Below are 23,654 nucleotides of genomic sequence, written 5' to 3'. Positions count from 1 at the left end.
CGAGCCAGAGACTGTTCTGACGTTTTTTCTAACATTTATTAAAACAAGTCCTAATACCAAAAATTCAGAATGAACTGTTTTAATCCATGTCAAAAAGTACCCTGTTTTAAAGTTTAAACTTGTCGATTAGACTAATATAAATAATATAGACATCCTTCTTATAAGGAACATTGTGTTGATGATCAGTACCTATGTAGAGTCCAGAATCTTTTTTACTTTCCTAATTTGCGGCCAGACCTAGCTGCTACGCTAGCGTCATTGTCCTACTGGATAGCTACTAGGTAGAGCATTTTACGTCGGCATCTTTCGTAACGTTGCTGCTGTAGAAATTGAAATCTGATCGCACCTAATCTCGTTCACAGAGTACCTTAACTTAACCTCGACTTTCCAGACCCGTGTAGCGCCGATTTATATGCCTGGGATGGTACCTCTTCTTCTCAGTATATTGCGGTTGGTCCTACAACCAGCATCAGTGTTCAGTTTTATGAATGCATACCTTTCTAATTACGGATGTAATACAAGAACGACGAAGACATGTTGCGCTAGAATTAACATCGTGTTGCATCTCGCAGTACGGGTACTTTTATGTTTGCTGTAGCTACGGTTTTGTCTAGTAGACGTGATCATGAAGTCGTTGAGCATGCATATGCAGCTGGTTAGTGTAGATGTCAAAACATCAGTTCGTAAATTAGAACAGACGGCTCTAGATCTGCTACTAGAAGGTGTCGTTAATGACGTTGACAGGTGAAGAATACAAACCACAAACGGGTAGGGATGTGATTATACGTGAAGAGTGCACTACAACTCGCCGTTTGTGTACAGTACTCTTGATAGACAGCAGATCACTACCACGCCATACATGTGTGATGTAGCAGACCGTTTGACAGTTAGAGTTACTAATTAGATTAGTATTGTATTTAGGAGAGACATTGAAAGAATAGATTGTCTTCTTAGTCAAGTGTCTGTTGTAGACGGTCGTGCGGTCGTAGATCGCGTTTTTCAGTCGAATTGGATCCTCTCTGCAAGGTATCCAGTAGCGTGTGCGCAGGTGTGATCGGGTATGGTTCTTGGACAGTCTATATACAGGAACGACGACGCGTAAAGTTCTTGCATTTGATGATGAGGAGCGGGAAATCGTGCAATATATCGCAACAGAATTCGAACAGATCGTTTCGTGCATCAGTCCTCGGTTAAGGTTGTCGATTTGTAATGTGAGAATGCACTTGTGTACGTGTGAGTGCTGAGCCCTACGTAGGAAAGCGGCATCATAGCAGACGTCGGTGCAGTTGATCAGCCAGGTCAAGCAGCATTGGTGCCTGGGCAGGGTATGCGAATTCTGGCAGTCACAGAGAAGTTTGCAGACGGAGACATTGAGTGATGGCTGGAGCGCTTTGCTTTGTGTGCGGCTGCTAATAGCTGGAATGCGGATGCCAAAGCGAAGGTTCTCCCAACGAACTTGAACGGAAAGGCATATGCAGTCTACAGTCGACTGACGGAGAACAGAAGACTTCGTACGATGTGCTAGCTACGGCGTTGAAAGAACCTCTTCTGCCTTGAACAGAAGAACGATGTCGGTTAGCGAGAAGGCCGTTCTCAGAGAGATCGTTACGTGATGGGGAAGCGCTTGAAGTGTATGAGACAGAACTAGAAGATCTACTGGATAGTGCTATGCATATGCCTGGGCTGGGAAAAGATATGAAAGAACAACAGCTCATTCATCGCTTTGTTGAAGGTCTGCTCGTGCCCGCCAGGTATCAGCTGGGTTTACACCCGCAAGAGACATTCCAAGGTACAATTATTGGAACTCGTGAATTGATGTTGTTGAATGATCGGCAGCAGCAGCGCGGCTGTCACAAGTTTGTTAGTGTTAGTGCGGCTCGTGCAGATAGAGAAACAAGTGTCATCGAGAATCTGAAAGAGAGATTGAACGAGATGAAAAGGCGCTAAGTACTGTAGCAATGGGTTTGAGAAGTTATAATAAGCAGTCAAGATCGGGTCATTTGTCTGTGACGCAAGATGTTAATCACACTAGCGCTGGACGAGCACTTCGATGGTTCTTGTGCACCGAGCAGGGACATGTGAAAAGAAATTGCTTACAGAGAAGTATGCAGAAGCGTGTAGGTCATTGCTTCAGGTGTAATCAGATGAGTCATTTAATGGGAGATTGTGCAATAATTCAGCAGACAGAGCCCCAAATGACCACAAAGACACAGCAACAGTACATATTGCACCGTCTAGGCAACACGAAAGGCTCCAAAATGAGCGTAATACGGATACATATGAGCGAAGACAGTATAGACAAACTTCATATAGATCCTGTCTCCTTTGCTGACCATTGTTAGAAGACCAGAATAACGAGTGTAATCTTGATAACTATTAGGTGATGCAACGTACTGGAATGTACGATCAACATATTGACTGTTCAAGTAGATGTAGAATCCAGAATTCTTTTGTCCCGACTGTGGATCAAAATATATCTTTCCGTAGATATAGTAAAGTCCATCTTTCGGCACGGTAATGTATCCGTTACTGTATGTCATTCCACCTCTCAGAATAGGAGAATACCACTGACCGCTACCAGTATACCAGTCCGTAATAATACTGCCTGATTGCAATCAAAAACTCCAAAATACATTAGTTTAATATATTTTTAAATTGTAGAAGAACAAGAACTTTACCACCACTTTTTGTGCCATGATTATTATTCCCGTGTAAATGAGCAGCAGGTTGATCGTTACTTGCCTGCAATGCAACATTATTATATGAAAGTGGGTAAACAGAAAATTTGTATGATTGCATACCAAAGACTGCAAAGTGAGTTTCATGTTAGATACCTAGCAACACACAACGTCAGCTACATTGACCAACTATACGGGTAGTAATTAAAGCTGGCTTTACATCGTCGATCACTGTGTTTACACCGTCGTTTCACAACCATTAACCTTAATTGTGGCTAAAAATTACGAATTAAACATATACCCTTTTTAAACTGGGGTTACAAGAATAATCTATCTAGAATCGTAAAAGCGATGGTCGTTTCACGTGACCACAAAGTCCAGTCCGTAAGTATTTATTATATACGTAGTGGCAGAATTGCAGTAACGAGAGCTATCACATACGGCAAACAAACCCTCTCTACGCAATGTTACGTTATTCCCCTGTATAAATGTCTTAAGACGTGCACGGAAGTGATCTATTTTGCGTTAGCAGTTTTGATGTTGATTTCCATCAATATTTGGCAATCTCAAACATAAATTACTCTTTTCTGGTAAAATCTCTTTCCTAAACGTTTGGCAGATTTCCTGGCGGTTTATCCGTTCCCTGGGCGGTACAGCCAAATACGATGTAAAGCAAATACTGTTCGCTGATTGGACTAAATTCAGAATGCACGGCCGATCCAGAGTTTGACTGGAGGGAGTGCAAGCGACTACAAACTAGTATAACGTCATTAAAATTATGAAGTCACAACTTCGCGGCGTAACTCGGCATTCAGACTAGTATAATTATGAATCAGTTTGGACATACGTATTTTATATACTGTTATATTGCAAGTACTTTGGGCAAAGAATTTTATATTAAATTACAAGACAACATGCACAGCAGTACATAGGGAGCATGCAGTCAGCAGAAGGGCATTAATTAATTAATTAAGCTTAATAGCTACTATGTCTCATAATATATATATGCAAAAATATTCAGTTCATTCGTTTCAACACACGCCCATTTAGCAATAAAATATTTTAGACGTAACTTCGAGTGCTTTCTTCAGTAAGTTCATAAATAGCATCAGCGAGCAGCATTCGTCTGAGATTCCTCCGGGCAAAAGATTCAATCATCACGGTGTAGTCTAACTAAATGTCCTTGTGCACGAAAAAAGTATATAATCAGCTCGTTGAGCCTCGTACTGCTGCGAGGCTCAGTCTTGACATACGCGAGAGCTGAGTTACTTCTTTCAACACTTACTTTGGCCGCATAGTCAGAAAAGCCACAAGATTATACCTAGTGCCAGAGGAATTGAGCGCATTAATTTAGGGAGGCCGGCAAGTGCTGATTGTGCCCATGCCTGGATCCGCCACTGCCAGGTAGCTCACAAACCAGAAGTCCTTCTAGCCAACATTTTAAGTACGTTTTAATTTAATTCACGTGACTTTTACAAATTTCTGTTTCTAGCTAAAGCCAAAATAGTAAACTTTCGTTCTTCAAACCAAATTAGAATTTACAAAATTTATTGCACTAACGCAATTGAATGAAGTAAAGCCAATAATCAAATGCAAATACCATCTTTTTAAAATGCTGTGTTATTACCGATTAATTAAATTGTGACAGTCCGTCATGCTTGTACAAACTTGACAATGACCTACCTCTGTCTGTAGCGCCTTCACAGGACTAAAGTACTTTTCAAGCGTCTCCTGGTCTATCTAAAATAATTAAAACTTTTGAAATGTTAAATTTACTTAATAAATTCAATATAGTACTGGTTCTCCGGGAATTCCTTGTGGACCTCTCGGTCCTGTTATACCTGGTACCCCCTTCAGTCCCTATACATGCAAATAAATGTTGAGCATAAACCCAATGTTCAAAGTTAACAAGTTGCTACCTTTTCTCCTTTTGAGCCTCTTGGGCCAACTGGTCCCGTGTGACCGGCTGCCCCCTTGACCAAACAAACGGTACATAATAACACTTATAATTTAATGTTATATTCTATCTAATATCTTTGTTTCTCTAATGTAAGTATAACGTTACTTGAATATCTTGGTATAATTTTTTTAAAGATTTATATATAGAATCCAAATGTAAATTTTAAAAATTATTATTTAGTACTAAAATTTTAAATTCTAATTGATATTGTATTCTAATAGTAATTGTGTAATTCAGATCTCTCTATATCGATCGTAACTCACAGGATCTCCATCAGCTCCTTCAATACCTCTCGGCCCCATACTTCCCTTTTGTCCCTATTTAAAATTTACACATAAAATAAACAATTGCGGCCACATCGTTCAACAATGTATATTTATCTACCTTAACACCACTTGATCCTTTTGGTCCGGATGGGCCAACAGAACCTGTTGAACCCTTAAAATAAATAATTAATGTTCCGTAACCATGTTAATAACGGACATACATTAAATACTGAAACACTAAAGGTCTGCAATCAAACACGAAATGAATCAAACATTTCAGTTATGTTTCATAGTATATATAAAGATTGAAGATCTATCTACACGTATAAAATAATTTACATATTTAAATTTTTGTTAAGATTTACCTTGTTTGTACGTATTTTACATAAGAGCTCATTTTCAGTAAAGGGTTATCAATTAACTTGTATATTTTTTCTATCTTTGTTTGAAAATTTTATATTTGTTTTTCGTCTATATGCATGCATGTCTGCCTGTTCAACTTGTAATTTGAGTTACTTTTAAAAGTGAGAGGGTTGGATTATATTGCGTATGGGACGCGTCCACTACCATGAGATACCCGCCTAATTAGAGACCACTGTGTGAATCGACATTCTTTTACGCAGATATGTTTACAACTATATGCGCATGCATAAATCTATATATTCTTACACATAATGTGTCAGTCTATTCAACCTTGGCTACGTATCTATACTGCACTAAGCTTACTCGAAGTGCATATTTTAGTAAAGAACAGGAGTACATAGTCGAGTCTATAACAGTGGTCCTTCTTTAGGCAGTACTATTTACTAGTGGAGTCATTTTAACCCATAAACCATATTATGTCATGTTGCTCCCTTAGGCCTATCACTACTGTTACCAAGAATCTATCACTAAAATCCGAAAAAGTTTAGTTTGCTATCTCTAAATTAAAGGTGGATACTTATAGCGGTGAATGCTGTCATATCTAGCTTGTGCATCATAGCACTTCATTAATTGCACTGGCAGCTGATAAAAACTTTGTACTTATCTCGTAAAGTCACCTTTTTTGATTTCCGAGGCATAGGCAGAATGTTCTTATGACCAGTGGCGTAGGAAGAAGTTCACGAACGGGGGGCTGTACCGTGAATGTGATCATGAGTAGACAAAAACTGCTTCCCTTGCCAGACAGATTTGCAAAAGTCACCGGCACAGAAAATTTAAATCCCTACACTGAGCGAGGGGCTTGAGCCCATCATCCCTTCGCCTTCTACGCCCGTCTTATCACAGCGGAGTAGCCAGATCTAAATTTTTGGATGTCAAAATTATTATTTAAAGCTTTTAATATTGACTTATAAATGAGATCAATACTATAGCTTGATCACAGAACGCTATTATTGAATTTGCTAACTGTGTATGGGAACTATGACCAGGTTGATGGTACAGACTTATTAAAAAGTGAACTATGCCGGTATCTTAGCATGATCTCACGATATCTTTAATTAAAAGAGGAAATCAAACAAAGTGAACTTAATTTGTATGAGTAGATTTCACGATACATTGATTGGTGTACATTTGCCGCCTAACGTGTACACTGTACTACAAATTTGAAAAAACGCTGATATTTCGGATAATTTTCACATTCGATCTGCTCAATTTCCTTTGCTGCTGATTGGTCGAAAGTTACAATCTCGGATGTAAACTATAGAACGGCATCTGCAGCACATAGGTACTCTAAAAATTCCTTTTCGAGTATTAAAAAGAAAAACGATAAAGTGCAAAATTTTGCATGAAAGTCTGACAAAAAGTCACCTCTCGATACCGGCATCATTTACTCTATGGAAAATTGAAAAATATTGACAGTAAGTACGGCAGATTTTCGTGTATTCGTATTGCAGAAGCACTGCTCGTACTTGGTAAGGAAAGAGAATATTATATGGAATAGCTTATGTGTCAATTGATTTTTCTTTATGAGATCTATAAGTAGTGTATCTGGGCTCAAAAATGAAAGCACCTCGCGCACACAACTGGGTACGTACGGGTCTAGTCGATCGATACTAATAATTATTCTTCTATCGAAATCGGATAGAGGTGGCCGAAACGTGGAAGCCGAAACGTGAAAACAAGGTCGGAAACACATTTTATGCCTTATAGCTAACTAAAGTTAGTTGTATACTCGCAGATTCCAAAACAACAACAATTGTCGTTTTCAGATTTTCTTTGACTATCACCGGTTTTGCAGTAGGCGTAAACCTACTCACGTGCGCACGTGTTGGAGTACATTCGGGACTTTAATATAGCAATAAAAACTTCTTTGCTGTTGTGGGCTGCGGCAACAGTGTCGATGGTGACAGGGACATTACTCTCTGTTCGCGTTCGCTGTGATTCCGGAACTATGTAATGAAGCACCTGTGTTTGTTTGGAAACGTTTAACTAATTGCCTGCGACCTCCTAAGTGATTATAACATCAATAGCTTGTTTTTGCACGCATTGCAGTAGTATTGTATTACAACAAGACAGAAATTCAACAAGTTACAGCTCAAAATAAAGTCTTCTATCTTGTTTCTACACGTCATCACAATATTCGGTACTTGTTCCTGCAGGTCACTGAAGTTAAATCACTGAACCTCGCTCGCTCTCTGCCTAGATATAAAACTACCCATGCAAACCCATAAAAACCCCATTTCTTCAAGTGTTCATAGTGTTACTTGAAGTCTTACCACGGTAGACGTATTACATCTGCAGAAAAGTGTCTCATTGACAAGGTCAGACGGTTTATGGAGATGGAATGCAACTCCAAACAAAGAATAACTCTCACAAAAGTTACTGACCGTCTTTAAAGGGCAACTGGAATTAGTAAAACTCAGCTGTCCAAGATTAACTCAGAATCCAAGGCTACAAGCGGCAGCTTTAGAAGTCTCAAGAAGAGAAAGAGATATACAGTACCTCGCTTTGCAGTCAACGTGGATGATTTTGACAGAGGTGCTATTCGTCGTACTGTTCACAAAACGTATGAGCAAAAGGAGTATACTACATTAGACAAGCTTCTTGCTAAAGTCAGAGCCAATGAAATATTCCCTGGTGGTAGAACAACCCTGTTTTGTTGCTAAAGAAAATGGGGTTTAAGTACCATAAAATGGATGACAAAGTTTCCTTCTATGAGAGACGGGATATTATTCAACAACGCCACAAATATCTGAGCAAATACCGAGAAGAAGGCCGTCCAATAGCGTATTTCGATGAGACTTGGGCAAACTAGTCCATAGCCCCTCAACGCTTGCGGCTAGACGAAGAAGGAAAGGATGGATGGAAAAGACCTTCTGGGAAAGGCAGACGTCTTATTATACTTCATGCAGGCTCCAAGAACGGATGGACTCCAAACTGCGCTCTTGTGTTTCGTTCCAAAAACATACTGGAGATTATCATGATGAGATGAATGGAGAACATTTCTTGGATTGGTTTGAGAACAGGCTAATGCACAACGTTCCTGAAAGATCTGTTATCGTCTTAGACAACGCTCCTTATCACAATGTAGTGCTAGAGAAAGTCCCAACCAAATCCAGTACTAAGACCATGATGAAAGAGTGGCTCACAAGTAAAAACATTGCATTTGAAGACACAGATCTCAAGTCTGAAGGCAAACTTGTTTGCAAAGATCAGAGACGCCGCTCCCAAAAGGAAACTGTTTCACACGAATGCTCTGGCGCAACGACTTGGTCATATATTTCTTCAGTCTCCTGTTGCTCACTGTGAGCTAAAGCCGATTGAATTGGCTTGGTCAAAGGTCAAACGGTACTTGAAAGAGCAAAACCAAACCTTCAAGCTGGCCGACTTGGAAGAACTGGTACCTGCAGCGTTTCAGTCTGTGACTCCGGAGATGTGGAAATCGCACTGCAAACACGTAGAAAAATAAGAAGAAAATTTCTGGAAAAAAGACGGGATGCAGGAAGACCTCGTGGAGAGATTTATCATCGCAAATGAGATAGACGACGACGATGACGACTACGAAGTGACGGAATTTGATAGTGATGTTCCCTATCAAGACGAGGAAGAAGACATTGGCCAGCCAAGACCAGACAAACATGACCAAGCGTTGCTGAACGCAGACGAAGCTTTGAACTAGAGTAATTAATCTTAATGAGGTAATTGACGTGGCATCTGCTTTCATGACCACTTAGCTGTAATCATATCCTAACATAAAGTTTTGATAGACTAATGGTCTTTGATATGCAAAAACCTTATCCTCCCGGCTGCGTCTTAATTACATGATCGGTTTAGCGTCTAGAAGGAATCCGGGCTCTTGCGCTTGCCAATGATGCCAAGATCGTCGCTTACCGACGAAGGACACAGGAGTTATTGCGATTTTTTAAATGCGCAGTGAACGCGAACAGTGAGTAGTTTCGTTTGTTTGCCAGCGATTGTGATGGTCAAAGCCAAGAAATTTCAAAAACTGACGAAACGGTGAAGATGAGCGTTGATCACTGCCATAAACCTGAAACAAATCAGTTTGACGTACACACTCGTTTGTTCCGATCACTTCATAAGCTTCTGCAACGGAAGACAAAACAAATCCGAATTATGTTTCTAGTCAAAATCTTCGATATTCGTCAAATAAAATTCATTGACGACAGAACGGTACGAACGAGTGCATCAAAGGAATGCAAAGAGATTGCGATTAGAAGAAGACGACGAACCCGTTCTTCCACTTCTTTGCATTGCATGTGCAAGCGAAATTAACAGACGACATTGAGAATGGCAATGTGAGTGGTAACATGCATGCAGACCTACTAGAGTTGTCGTCTGAAGATGTTGACAGGCTAAAGAAGCCGTTGCACTGTCTTCGGGAACTCTGACAGATTATATGGCATTCCGATTTCAAAGCAGTCTGCCTTTAGAGAAAACATTTCATCCGGCGTGGATGCTGCGGCCACAAGTCGACGTTCTCGGACAACTCGCTGAGGGAATTTTCATAAAAGGTCTCGAAAATCAGTATACTGCAATTTAGCATTGTAGCGACGTCGGCTGTCGGAATCTAACAATCTGTCGTGATAAACGAGAATACTAGAGCCCGCGGAAATGTCCCGGCTGTCCTCGACGTGTGCGGTGGTCAGTCTAGCTCACGTGAGTGCAACTGGTCTATTAGCAATTTATGGAGATTGTACTATTTTAACCGCTCTATATATAAGGGGTTTCTCTTCTGCAGTATATAGCCAATGAATTGAGCCCCCGCTGTCTATAGACAAAGTTGCGCCTTATTAGACAAATGGAATCTTTAGTATACAGTCACAGAATTGATCGCCTACTGTCTATAGAGAAAGTTTCGCCCTGTTAGAAAAAATCTATTTTATTGTATAAGCACAGAATGGTCTAAAATCCGTTGCGAGATGTGCTTCGGCTCCAGCTCCTTTTCTGCTAGTTTCGACTACCATCCTTTCCAATAAAATGGACTCTTTTTGACCTTGGGCTACCATCTCCTCAAGGTTTGACTACCACCTCTCCAATACAAACGGCTATTTTTTCAAAGTCAAGCACATTCAGACGACTCGTTGCACTCCGACGACCCATCCCACTTCGACAGCCCGTCGCACTCCGATCGCTCGATAAAAACCCATCGCAATAATACAAGATATTTCTACCCTCGAGCCACCCACCCTCGGCGGCAATCTTGGAACGTTCAGTCAAATTTCTACAACCTATAGTAGTCGCAAAGCATTCGACCTCAAAATGGCAAAGATTTCTAGTCATATATATATTAGCGCTAGAGGGCCTTTTTCTGTAGTACTAGATATACGGCATCTGGGAACAGAGTTTGACACGTTTAACGCCGTGAAGAGCACAGCTTTCGGCTACAAGGCCACCGAGCAATACACTATCTTAAAGATTTGGATCTCCGCACCGTCGGCGAGCGTACACGGTTCGTCACGTCCTTCTACATAGCCTGTACAAGAACAACCTGGCGAGCGATATCGCAAAAATTGGACTATATACAAGTCGAGCACACAGACGCTCTTCAAACGAATCTGGAACCAGTATCCGACGTCTTCGTCGACGACCTCTTTGTATGGAGTCTGCATTACAAAGACACTAAAACCAGAGTCGGAGGGCCCGGATTCGACCACACGCGAACATAGCAGTACTTCCAAAGCGTCTACACGTTGATATTGTAGATATTTGTCCATAAGACGGGCAAGGACACTCCATGTATTGGAACACGAAACAACAGGTTTGCCGACGACGACAATGCGCTACGTGTGTACAACGGGAAGTATTCAAACACAATATCGACTGCGATCGTGGTATGCAAGATTGATGTAGCAGATATTCTGATCGAAGAGCTGTTGAGACGGCTTGCAGAGTTTCTGGAAAGACTACAACGCAACGGAATCGGGTTCTCCTCCATAGAGTGTACTCGAGACTTTTCTAGATGTCTGGATAGAAAAGCACTCCTAGACCACCACGTCTCCGAGCACGACTTATTACAACAGAAAGTACTGGAGACAACCCAAATAGGATTCTGGCGAACGACGAGAATGTGGGCAACAAAGGCCCTGTGTATCGCCATAAAAGGACAAGTTGTACAACACGTTTGCATGCCAGATCGAGTGTGCAAGCGTCCAAGAGAATTTGTGAACCACCGTGGCCAACTACTGCAAGTGCCACGACAAGAGGCTCGACGAGACGTTTGCCCACTCGGACGTACAAGCTCGTGGAATCAGTTGCGTCGAGGTGTCGTTGTACGGGATACAACCGGAGGAGGCGTGCTTGGAAACAGCAGATGAGGTTGTCTCGTACGTACATTCTTTGCCGACGGGTGATCCACTGTTCTGGGCGTACCCTCTGTGCGAACAATGTATAAGGCGCCAGCGTCGGAAATACACTGCAACATGGTATTCCTGTCGAAGGAGACCAATTTTTAAGCCGTCTACTGGGGCCACACGACAACCGGCCGTATTTGCGGGGTATCCCAGGACTACAGAGATCGGGAATTCGAGATTCAAGAGAAGGGCTATCTTTTGTTGTGAGTATCCGCCTTCAGGTTCGTGGGTGTATACCCATCATGCCGTGTTTCTGGAAAAAGACGACGAGAGAGTCCACAATACGCTACGCACCTATCGAAAAATGGAAGGTGCAATGTACTTAGCTTGCAGCAATGCCCCGTTTACACGAAATTCGGACAAAGATCGAAAGCCGACACAGGGCAAACGACGTCTGTCAGAAACCAAATTTGTTCGATGGAAGTGAAATTGCAAGATTGGCGTGGCGACCGCGACCTACTTCCATTACCCCTCGAGGAGGCTATTACCACCCCGACGTTTGTCTGTTCTTTACACTCGAGTGTCGGGACATGTTGGCGAAAGAGGCTTTGCTACTCCAGGAGATCAACTGGCTAATGGTCGTAGCCACGAGGCAAGAAGATTCTCTGCAAGTCGAACAGGTTGAACGAGCCACGATAGTGGCCAGACGGAAGAAAACACGACTGCTATTGCAATAAGCACAAATTTAAAAAAGCGGGAATTGAAGCTAGGTTGGAGAAAATCCGAGACACCTTCTATGCGACAAGTCCAAAATTTCGATTGTAAAAATAACAAAATCTTTGCTCCATCTATGTATGGAAAGAGCCCAACCGTTGGTGCTGGCTCACCTCGAGATATATGGCTTTCTGAAATTGTTAGGGTTTCGTTCTAGCTTGCCATGGAATGAGTAGAGGAAACATAAAAATACCGTAGATAGAACAGACAAAATCCAAATACATGCAGGTAAGTAGGCAGACAAAGACAAACTCCCAAATTACAGACAGACAAAGAATGTAGAAAAGGAGACAGGTAGGTAAGGAGGCAAACAAAGAAATCCAAAAATACAGGAAAGGTATGCAGGCAGGTAGGTAGGTAGACAGACGGGTAGGTTTTTTTATCCACACCTAGAGATCTCTATACACATCTTCGCACGTTCCCATCTGTTAGTGTATACAGATCGTCCAAGGACATATGCGGATATTCTGAAGCTCGGATCTTGCAAACCGTTTTGCACAGTTCTTCGATATTGGGTCTGCTATCTCGTAGGAAACTTCGTTTGCGATCGATGCTTCTATAGTGCGCCTCCATGGCTTTCCAAGGTACATACACCACAAAAGTACCGTCCACACCGGCGAGAGCCTCCTTGAGAGACCCCTTGTTGTCCCTTCCATCTGCAAACCAGGAGTACAAATATTTGACTCGACGGGTACCACGGGCGATGTCTTACATGGTATTGTGGAGTGTATTGTTTGAGGCGGATTCGTAGTCCACGGGCTCCTCCACACCTTCTTCGAGCACCACTATGCAACCACAAGCCATCGGCTATGTCCAACCGTGGGTTGTGTCTCCTTAGTAGGACGTATTGTAGAACGGTGTCGGATCTAGCTGTACCAAGGTGCAGAGACGATAGACGACCTTTACGTAAAGACCGAAGCACGTGGTGGGAGAGAGATCCAGTCCCATCCAAATCTGGGGTTTGTAGTATCGAGTTATGCAACGGTTGCGTATTGTTCGGTGCGGGACCTTGTACTCGAGTAGAACAATATCTCGGTCGACCTTCGATTGTACGTCCGCCGTAGTGTGGATGCATCTAACTTTGTCACATTTCGTCAACGATACGACACAGTACCCGCCTGGACTATAGTATACATTCCCAGCTCAAATATAAGATCTGATCACACACACACACACGGTGTCACAATCTATCGCAACCAATCATTCCGACACGTGTTCGAATACCGTTACCCACCACAAGCGATACCCACAAGAGATCTCGACTCGACACCGCTCTTGTCTTCGAGCAATTTTCGAAAGAAGCTATAGGGATTTCAATCCAATAGAGAAGCTATTCTGGATCCTCTATCAGTATGTCGTCGCGGTCGATGCCATTCCTCCTTAAGTTGTCGGAGAGAACCGGGTCGTTCAACGAATGCCCGAATCTTGCTGGCGAGGAATTCCATACTGGTATATTCAAGGGGATAGAATTTGATGCCACAGTCCAGGAAAAATTATATAGCCCTATATGTAGCCCTATATGTAGCCCTACATGTAGCCCTATATGTATCCCTATATGTAGCGTGCTTCGCAAAACGCAATGTCGGCAAAGACAGTCTTACCCAGCATACTGGATATCTTGTCCGATAGTTTGGATATATCGACCATAGAAATGCACAGCTATCTACCACTCCATGAACTGCTAGAGCTGGACTAAAAGAGTTTCAACAAAATTCTACAAAGGCTGGGATTGGATATTCTATGTATCGTATGCAAGATAGGAAAAGAAGACTCTTCGCGTAGAAAAGCGTTCGAAGTACTATCGTCGTATGGTGCAACTTACGCCATTGAAAGAGAAGCGACAGAAATAGAACGAGAAGAGAGAACGAAGAAACGAGAAGAGAAAGAAAGACAAGCCACAAGAGAGAGATGAGGATATTGCAGTTAGAAACAAAAATGGAGCTTTATATATATATATATATTTAAAAAGTTATGTTATTTCGAACATTTAGTTGACGATGCTGGTTTAGGCCCAAATTCTACCCGGAAGGATAAAGTGCACTAGGACACTCTATCCGGTCAGAATAAAAACAATCACGATGGGATAAAGTATTCTAGAATATTTTATGTGGGAAGAGAGTGTTTTCTATGAAGGGGGCTAACAATGTAATGGCATGAATTATACTGTCACGCAAGTCACCAAAACAAGCGCCGCTGATCAGAAGTAAGAAGAATTTCAGTAAGAAGAGTAAAGTCAAGAACTGGTTAGAAGAATTTCTGCCTCGTGATGGCTTCAATCCGACTCTTCACGTGAATCCACGTCGCCCGATCTCCAACGTGATATATGATGATAGTTGGTTAGAGTTAGCAAACGGACGTCGAGTTTCCTGCGTCGGTAGCGTCTATTCGAAAAGTTTAGAAATGTGGACAAAGGGGAAAATGTCTGTTGTTTGTGATCTGATTGGAAGGGTGATAGGAAATATTATACGCAACATGCGATGTAGCGTCGTCGTCGACAAGCAACAACTAGTGAAACCAAGTCAATTTATTGATATAAGCATGGTGTTATGCGTATGGCTGATAACACAGTGCTAACGGTTCCTTTAGCAATGGTCACTCTAGATGCGCCATATGACATTATGACTTGTGTCCGTCTGACGCAATATGCGACATAATCATCGTAGCCGCAGAAGATCCTGACCCAACATGAGTGAGGCCAGTGCTCAAGCTACGGAGAGATGTGTAAGTCATCGGTTGGTCGTATAAACACCGTAAACTATAATGGAATAAAGTAGATCGCGATGAAACACGATTGCACGCGACACATCAATTCAGAAGTATAATTCCAGAACAAGACCCATCATCAAGAGAGGTCAGGAGGTCACATTCCAAGAAAGAGATAACGTCCTCTATCGAAATTTTAGGAATTCCAAGGTAGACAAAGAAAAATAATACGACAAGTAATTGTAGATATCTACATCATTGATGTGATAGTAATGCCTAGTTGGTTAAGGGAGGCCATCCTGAAGCCAAGAAGACGACACACAAATCTTAAGGAATTTCTTTTAGCCCAAAATTAGAAATGATATGTCAAGGTTTTGTACATGTCGCTCATGCGAAATAAGTCAGAAGACAGTGTCAAGAAGAACAACCGCTAGAGCACTGCACGGCAAAATGCCATCAAAGATTGCAAGAGAAGATCCGGAAAAGCCTGGCGGAAGTACAAGGTATACACTATGATCGCAGCACCAAGAGACGTACGTTCTCTCCGGGAGACGAAGTTCTGATATTGCTGGTAGCAGAGAGTAACAAGCTACTAATGATCGAGATAGAGAGGACCGTACTCTGTAATTCGGCTGTAGAAGAATGTGATTAAAAGATTAATGTAGACGGCAAGTGAAGATCTACAACGTCAATCTACTAAAGAGATTTTTTCAACGTCTGAATCACACGATCCAGTAGTCTCCTAACCGGAATGATGGAGAATGTATTTACAAGCCTATTCGTTCTGCATAGAAGCCATCAAGGGCAGCGAGAACAGAGAAGTTGACTTTCTCAGTTGAGTGACGTAGGCGCCGTGGATTTGAGTCGAAAGAAATGATCTGGCCGGGATGTATGTCACAATCTACGGGTACTGTCAGCGGAAGGAGCTACACCGGCCTCTTGAGACGTTTGACTCACATAACAATGACTGAATAGGGCGTGGTTTGTGCATGGAGAGAACATTGCGTTAGTATGTGTGAGTGTGTGTGAGTTGAGTAGAGAGGTGGAGTGGAAAGATGCGATGAAGTTATTAGTTATTCTTTAAAATAAATTAATCGACTATTGAGTTTAATTATATATATCTCCAGTGCCAGGTGATGTCACGATTCTAAATGGCAATCTGAAACAGACTCGATGTGCGCTATCTTTTCATTCGCGTGCCACACTGTCTCCTATCTACTTTGGTCTATAGTTGTGAGCAAAAACTCGAATTCGCCTTATTATTGTCGTGCTCGACCAGATCAGTCTGGTTTGTAAAGTCTATTACAAGTACCGGAAGCAAACCCTGCTTCAGAAGTACTTAGACCATCACGGCTGTCTAGAAAGAAGACATGACTTTACGAAGGATCCGAGTAGATCCCAGAAGCACTGTTTTCTGTAAGTGCTGCAGGTTGTGATGACCTGGAATAATGTCCAACCACCGTACAATACCTGCGTGCACTGTCCCTATTCATGTGTCGCGTCCATTTCCGTCGTCTTGTTGCATTGCCTTTCCTGTTAGCCAAAACACAAGATTCGCTAGGAACGGTGGGCATCACAGTAGTCTCATCAGCGAGATTTGAAGCCAAATTCAAATCAGACGCCGCACGAGAGATGGTTCGACCAGTCGCCCTACGCCCAGAACTATTCCTGGTCTTCCGAACAGCTCCAGTGATTCCAGATGCCGACTTTTCGAGCCCTGTCCTGGTTTCCCGACAAGGAACGCGCTCCTCAGCTAGCTCTGAGACGAGCGATACAGCTAGACGTTCATCTTCCATCAATATAATAATTTGTCGTGCTCAACCAGATCAGTCTGGTTTGTAAAGTCTATTACAAGTACCGGAAGCAAACCCTGCTTCAGAAGTACTTAGACCATCACGGCTGTCTAGAAAGAAGACATGACTTTACGAAGGATCCGAGTAGATCCCAGAAGCACTGTTTTCTGTAAGTGCTGCAGGTTGTGATGACCTGGAATAATGTCCAGTCACCGTGCAATACCTGCGTGCACTGTGCCCAAAGCTACCAAGACCACCGGAATCACCAGTGTTCGACAATGCGACATGCGGCTTATCTCCACTCGCAAGTCGCTGTACTTCGCCAACTTCTCAGCATGTTTCTTGCCAATGTTGCCATCAGCAGGACAGCTGATATCAATAAGAAGACAAGTGTTTGTTTTATTATTATTATTATTATTATTATTATTATTATTATGTAAACGTTTATCTGTTAAACTGTTCATCGGGTTACATTTTATGCCGGACACTTCAGACTAAACAGCACTTTCTATTGATAATTGTTTAATTAAACAGAATTATTTGCACACTTTGTGAGCGTCAAGTCATACGAAAAGAGATAAAATGTAATCAGGTTACCTTAACTTAATTAACAAATGAAAAGCACTAACGTGGTAAACCCTCGGCTGTTAGCTTATATATGTTACGGAACATGCAGGTGTTGCACACATACTGGCACCTGCTTAGTAACAGGAAGGGCGTGATAAGGAAGCTGGACACAATGACCGGCACGTAGGATTGTTGACATCTAGCATGCGAATTAACACTAACGATTACGATGCGCTGCATTCAAATTCGACGTCCCTTCGTCTGTCCGTCATTCTGTCCACATTACGTATTACTCTTCGGGTTAATAATATTTACATTCAATTGTCTCATTTGTGCAAATATTAATGCAACCAAACTACTCACCTGAGCACCAGGAGGTCCAGCAGGACCAGATGCTCCACTGTCTCCCTGCAATAACGACGTCTAATATTGTAATGTCAATATCTGTTTAGAAAATGTAATTACTTTGGGACCGGCTGCTCCCAATCCGCCTTTGTGACCCTAAAAGTATAAGCACAAAGCACACATGAGCGAGTCCACGCAATAGAATGTATTGAAACATGAATTGATAAACTTACTCTTAACCCCCGTATTCCAGGAAGACCGTAGTCACCCTTAGACATTACAAAATTCGTAAGCAATACTTGCTATAGCTCTTTTTAAATTCTTTTGCAACGTCTATTACCTTTTCACCTTTCTCGCCAATGCAACTTTGGATTGATGCATCTCCTGTCTGGTCGCTGTTGCTAACAGCTTGCTCAAATAGAATACAAACTACAAGCAAGAACTTGAGCATGCTGTTCTTTGTGAACAAAGAAGAACAATGAACAAATAGTTCCGGTCTGCTGCGAATGAATCGAATTGACTGGGAGGAGGAACACAAAGCTGCGTCATCCAATCACAGGATAGAAGATTTGTACAGTGCAAATATAATAATATTGCTACAGTCAAATGTATGGCATGTTCTATTGTTCAATCAAATGTGTTAGATACATATTGCTGCTAAATTATGCTGCTCGCAGTATGACACTCAAGTGGGAGGATCTTCAATAACTGGCAATCAAATGGCAATTGAAGGCTCAGGTAATGCTTACTGCAATGCAGCATATGATGTTGCAGCAAGGTGTTGTAAATGACACTAGCATTTATCAACGGACACACTCAAAACGTAACTGTCCACGGCACGAACACCGTATATATGTACTGTTGTGTGCTTATATGTCAGTTATATAAATTGAACTTTTGATTCTTACAAACAATGATTTATACACACAAACATCAGAAGCAGAAAAGTTCATAAAAGAATAAAGTCAAATTGTCACATCATGCGGTTGACATTGAACTAGCAAGGAAATAGGAGAGCCTTGTCACTTACGGCTACATAGTGTTGCCAGACTTGTTGGGAAGTTCATTTTATCTTTAATCCAAAAAAAAATGAAAATTTTTTGTAGTCAGAGATCCATGCTTGTTCGCATGCAACTACAGTAAGAAGCAGTGACATTAATTGAAAAGGATACATCTTAGAGTCACAGCGATTCACCGCAAGTCAGAGCGAGTCACGGTGAACAAGCCTGTGGACTGATAAGCGAGAGCGAGCCACATTCTAATCATCAGTTTCCGCGTGTGATTTGCATGTACATGTTCCCTCCTAGGTCATACACAAACAACTATAGACAAACAGAAGACTACACTATGTCCATACACACTACACCGTTTCTACGTCCAAATTTGTCACTGCAGCTAAAATAATAAGCAATCTACTGAATGATGTACATGCATATTTTCCTTTTCTTAAATTGATCATGCATAGATTAATACTACTTCATTCAAAGTCCACGCTATAACAACTTGATTAAGAGAACCGTCTGTTTTAGAGATTTGTCGTCGTGTACGATTCGGACTAAGCCTCGACCTCCCAGACCCATCTGATGCTAATTTTACTAGAGTCGTACAAGATCTAGTCGCCGAGTCGTCGACCTGGTGGCCTGGTGTTGCAGTAACTCTAGCGCATGAACGCCTTGAGTTAACTTAAGTACTACAAGGAAAAAAGATGATTACTAATACTAGAACAGAGTGAGAAACTTGCGTGTCAGGACCGTTTGGTGCATTTTAATATCAACTAAGAACATGAACTTGTGCTTCTTTCGTGGAAAAGCCGTGAGTGTCAATCTCGAGTCAGACAGATCTGTTGTCTTCTCCGAGTATGCGCTGGACCTCAACGAACCATCAATGAAGAAGGTAAGAGAATAAATAGACAAGACTTTGAATATTGAGAAAATCCTTACGTTTGAGATCGTCATCGACACTTGTACTCTTCTACAACATCTATGTTTAGCTTACACGAGCAGCGGACAGCTAGCGGTTGCCTTACGTTTGGGGAAAGGGAGTTGGAAACAGTTTGTTCTGTTTGATATCAACGAGCCTCTCACAGTGACCATTCAGAATGAATCTCAAATATGCTGGTTGACGGAGAGTGGAAGCATTGGAATGGTAACAAGTCTATCTATTCTATCACAAAACGACAAACAGTTTACAATACTCACAACAACCCCTGAAGACATTAATTTGTCTGAAATGTCATCGCTGTGGCTACCAGATGTAACATTTTCTGGTCACTGTCAGTCTTACATAGCAATTATGTGTTTTGAGTTACGTGATAAGGAGCAAAATTTTAAGGCATTCCACTTGTTTGCTAATCTGGGAAAACTCGATTTAGTCGACAACAAATCTATAGAAACTTTGTTTCCAATGGCGTATGAATCATTGTGCTTGGCACTGCAATTGGTGTTAATACAAGGCAAGAAGATGATGCTGGGGGCAACCACAGACAATGGGTTGTCACTATTTTGTAAGCAAGCGATAGTCGGGTCGTGTAGTGTTCCAATAATCGTACAATCGATTACAACAGCAGTAGTCAACAAGAATACTATTGCTCTATTGCAATCGATTGATTCCTCTGTATGTATTGTGAATTGTCATCAATTTGAAGTAGTCGGCAACTACAGTAGGGTGGTCTAGTGGTTAGCCGTGGATTTCACTCGCAAAGGACACCAACTGTTAATCTTGTTTATGTCAAATTCTGTGGAACACGGATTTGTGTTGACAGATTTTGAGTGTTGTTATTCGACTTCATTGTTTACTGACAGCTGTGCAGATGAAACGTCTGAGAATGCCAATCAAGAGGATACTAGTTGCCCAAATGGGCTTATTCAAGCACTCAAAGCTCTGCAAAATGGATTGGTAACAGCCAAAGTACAGCTTGTTGACAAGAAGATGCTTTTATGCAACAAGAAACGTCTTTTGCAAGGGGCTGCAATGCGACTCCCCAGACTCGCTACGGATTGTGGAAATGATTCGACATTGAAATGGTTTACTGACTCATCGTTAGTTAAACTGATTGGTGAAGATGACAAACGATCTAGTAAGAAAGACGACGACCACAGCAATGCAAGCAAAGAGTTACCTTTGATAGTTGTCAGTGGGTTTCAGCAAATTGTGCATAACAAGTGGTTGTTAGCAATAGATGTGGAAAACATATCCAAGTATGATGTCGATAACCTTGCTTTTAATCTCGTTTCTCTTGTTGGTAGTGATGTTACATCATCACACTTTCGATTCAAATCTTATGTGAATATGAAATTATCAGCGAAAGACAAAAGTGCTGACCAGTTGGAGGCTGAGTCGTCACCAAACGAAAGCGACTTGACGTTGTAAAGTTTGAAACCAAAAATAGTGCTTCAAGCATAGGTTTGTGTTCTGGTTGTCAAGCTACATTACTGGCTGTAACAGACTGTCCAACATTTAAGAGCACGTCAAAAATGATTGCAACTGTGTGTGTAAGCTCTAGGATTATGGACACTTCTAAAGCATCAGTTTGTAGCTTACAACAAAGACAGTCGGAAAGTTTAATGTTGCACCATAGACTGTCGTGCGGTAGTAGCTCGCGTTCTGCAGTCGAATTGGATCCTCTCGGCAAGGCGTCCAGTAGCGTGTGCGCAGGTGTGATCGGGTATGGTTCTTGGACAGTCTACTATACAGCAACAACGACACGTAACGCTGTTGCATTTGGTGATGAGGAGTGGTCTATCGTGCAAGATATCGCAACAGAATTCGGACAGATCGTTTCGTGAATCAGTCCTAGGCTAAGGTTGTCGATTTGTAACGTGAGAATGCACTTGTGTACGTGTGAGTGCTGCGCCCTACGTAGAAAAGCGGCATCATACCAGAAGGCGGTGCAGTCGATCAGCCAGGTCAAGCAGCATTGGTGCCTGGGCAGGGTACGCGAATTCTGGCAGTTCCAGAGAAGTTTGCAGGCGAAGACGTTGAGTGATTGCTGGAGCGATTTGCTTTGTGTGCGGCTGCTATAGCTGGAATGCGGATGCCAAAGCGACGATTCTCACTACGAACTTGAAAAGAAAGGCATTTGCAGCCTACCCTCGACTAACAGAGAACAGAAGACTTCGTACGATGGGCTAGCTACGGCGTTGAAAGAAAATTTCTGCCTGGAACAGAAGAACGACGTCGGTTAGCGAGAAGGCAGTTCTCAGAGCGATCGTTACGTGATGGGGAAGCGCTTGAAGTGTATGCGAGAGAACTAGAAGATCTACTGGATCATGTTTGCCTGGGCTGAGAAAAGATATGAAAGAACAACAGCTCATTCATCGCTTTGTTGAAGGTCTGCTTGCGCACGCCAGGTATCAGCTGGGTTTACACCCGCAAGAGAAAATCCCAGGTACAATTGTTAGAACTCGTGAATTGATGTTGTTGAATGATAGGCGGCAGCAGCGCGGCGGGCGCAAGTTTGTTAGTGTTAGCGCGGCTTGTGCAGAAGTAGAAACAAGTGTGATCGAGGATCTGAAAGAGAGATTGAACGAGATGGAAAAGGCGCTAAGTACTGTTGGAGTGGGTTTGAGAAGTGATAACAAACGGTCAGGATCGGGTCAATTGTCTGTGACGCAATACGTTTATTACACCAGCGCTGAACGAGCACTTCGATGGTGCTTGTGCACCGAGCAGGGACATGTGAAAAGAAATTGCCTACAGAGAAGTATGCAGAAACGTGTAGGCCCTTGCTTCAGGAGTAATCAGATGAGTCATTTAGTGGGAAATTGCCCAATAATTAAGCAGACAGAGCCCCAAGTGACCACAAGGACACAACAACAGCAACAGTACATGTATGCAAAACCAGATTCCAGGAAGCAATCAACCACAGGTAGTAAGACACCAAGAGGGTGTTAGAAGTGTGTCTGGTGCGTTGCTACGCACTGTGATTGTCAGTGGTTGTGCTAATGAAGTAGAAAGGTCTTTCTGATTGATACTGGCTCTTAATTTTACTGTTGCCTAGGAGTCTGGTCGGTGACAGGAGAACATCATCAAGTGGGACAAGATTACAACTGAAGACAGTTGATAGCAGTAGTCTGAACTGCGAGAGAGCTTGTAAGATACCTGTACGTTTTGGCTGCATGGGTATGTTCACACCAATTTATGGTAGCAGACGTAGATACGCTTATATTGGTAGCTGACCTTTTGCTTGATCATGGGATGATCATCAACATGGCTAAGGGCCAGTTGGATTGGATAGAACGTACACAACCCCTAAGAGTAGTAGCGAGCAAGTATATTGCATCTTGAAGGAAGACTAGCTTGAACTCAGTGGGAATGGAAAGGCAGGTTGTTGTGACTTGCCTTTTAGATAGAGGGGACTGGCAGTACGGTTTACTAACTTAGGTAACTGCTTGCTGGAACAAGATCGAGGTTTCATGGACAGATCTGAAGTACTGGTAGCCAGAGTGTTAGCAAACACGACTTTTGCAAAAGTATCTGTTCAACTGACTATAATGCATGAGACAAAGCTGCTGAAAGGTACTGTCTTGAGAACTAATTGCCCAGTAAAAGAAGCAGAACCTGCAAAGGTAGCTGTTGTACATAGTTTGCAGAGGAAAGTCGATGGTATACCACCCAAACATTTTAAGTCAATTTGACTTTAAGCAAAGTGTCTTCATAGACTAAGAACAGAAGTCTTTGAAGCACTTGTTGTTGTCGACGAACAGCTATTTACAAGTGAGCTATGTGATCGTGGAAGTACAGAAGTTGTAACCCATACTATTACAACAGGAGACACGTTGCCACAAAACAGGTAACAAGAAGATTACCTCACGCACTTCAAGGGGTTGTAGAGACAC

General features: G+C 42.2%; 2 protein-coding genes and 1 long non-coding RNA gene across 3 annotated transcripts; 1 reads left to right on the top strand and 2 right to left on the bottom strand.

The window, feature by feature from the left end:
• Positions 1–2,213: 2,213 nt before the first annotated feature.
• LOC134193279 (collagen alpha-2(VIII) chain-like) lies at positions 2,214–5,183 on the bottom strand. The gene is made up of 8 exons (XM_062662104.1): positions 5,023–5,183; positions 4,902–4,955; positions 4,598–4,651; positions 4,476–4,538; positions 4,362–4,418; positions 2,802–2,834; positions 2,679–2,742; positions 2,214–2,605 (listed from the first exon to the last, which is right to left on the bottom strand). Exons 2-8 carry the CDS (start codon positions 4,938–4,940, stop codon positions 2,235–2,237), a joined length of 681 nt encoding a protein of 226 aa, XP_062518088.1. The 5' UTR covers positions 4,941–4,955; positions 5,023–5,183; the 3' UTR covers positions 2,214–2,234.
• A 3,066-nt stretch (positions 5,184–8,249) lies between these two features.
• Positions 8,250–8,793, top strand: LOC134193506 (uncharacterized). The gene is made up of 2 exons (XM_062662333.1): positions 8,250–8,426; positions 8,497–8,793. The coding sequence occupies exons 1-2, from the start codon at positions 8,250–8,252 to the stop codon at positions 8,791–8,793; spliced, it is 474 nt and encodes a 157-aa protein (XP_062518317.1).
• Positions 8,794–17,834: 9,041 nt separating this feature from the next.
• LOC134193309 (uncharacterized) lies at positions 17,835–18,883 on the bottom strand. The gene is made up of 4 exons (XR_009972052.1): positions 18,158–18,883; positions 18,051–18,086; positions 17,938–17,973; positions 17,835–17,880 (listed from the first exon to the last, which is right to left on the bottom strand). It is a non-coding gene; the product is annotated as an uncharacterized LOC134193309 (long non-coding RNA).
• Between the last annotated feature and the right edge of the window lie 4,771 nt (positions 18,884–23,654).

Source organism: Corticium candelabrum, chromosome 17, assembly GCF_963422355.1.
Source record: "Corticium candelabrum chromosome 17, ooCorCand1.1, whole genome shotgun sequence".
NCBI lineage: Eukaryota > Metazoa > Porifera > Homoscleromorpha > Homosclerophorida > Plakinidae > Corticium > Corticium candelabrum.
Note: the sequence above shows the minus strand (reverse complement) of the source record. Positions and strands in the feature narration are given on the sequence as shown.

What these genes read in the sequence shown, in the direction of transcription:
- LOC134193279 (XM_062662104.1), bottom strand. Translation starts at nt 4,940, where the DNA reads ATGGGGCCGAGAGGTATTGAAGGAGCTGATGGAGATCCT. An exon ending in AAGGAGCTGATGGAGATCCT is followed by an intron (nt 4,652 to 4,901) that starts GTGAGTTACGAT and finishes TGTTTGGTCAAG; the next exon opens with GGGGCAGCCGGTCACACGGG. An exon ending in GAGGCTCAAAAGGAGAAAAG is followed by an intron (nt 4,539 to 4,597) that starts GTAGCAACTTGT and finishes TTGCATGTATAG; the next exon opens with GGACTGAAGGGGGTACCAGG.
- LOC134193506 (XM_062662333.1), top strand. Translation starts at nt 8,250, where the DNA reads ATGGACTCCAAACTGCGCTCTTGTGTTTCGTTCCAAAAACATACTGGA. An exon ending in ACAATGTAGTGCTAGAGAAA is followed by an intron (nt 8,427 to 8,496) that starts GTCCCAACCAAA and finishes TTGCATTTGAAG; the next exon opens with ACACAGATCTCAAGTCTGAA.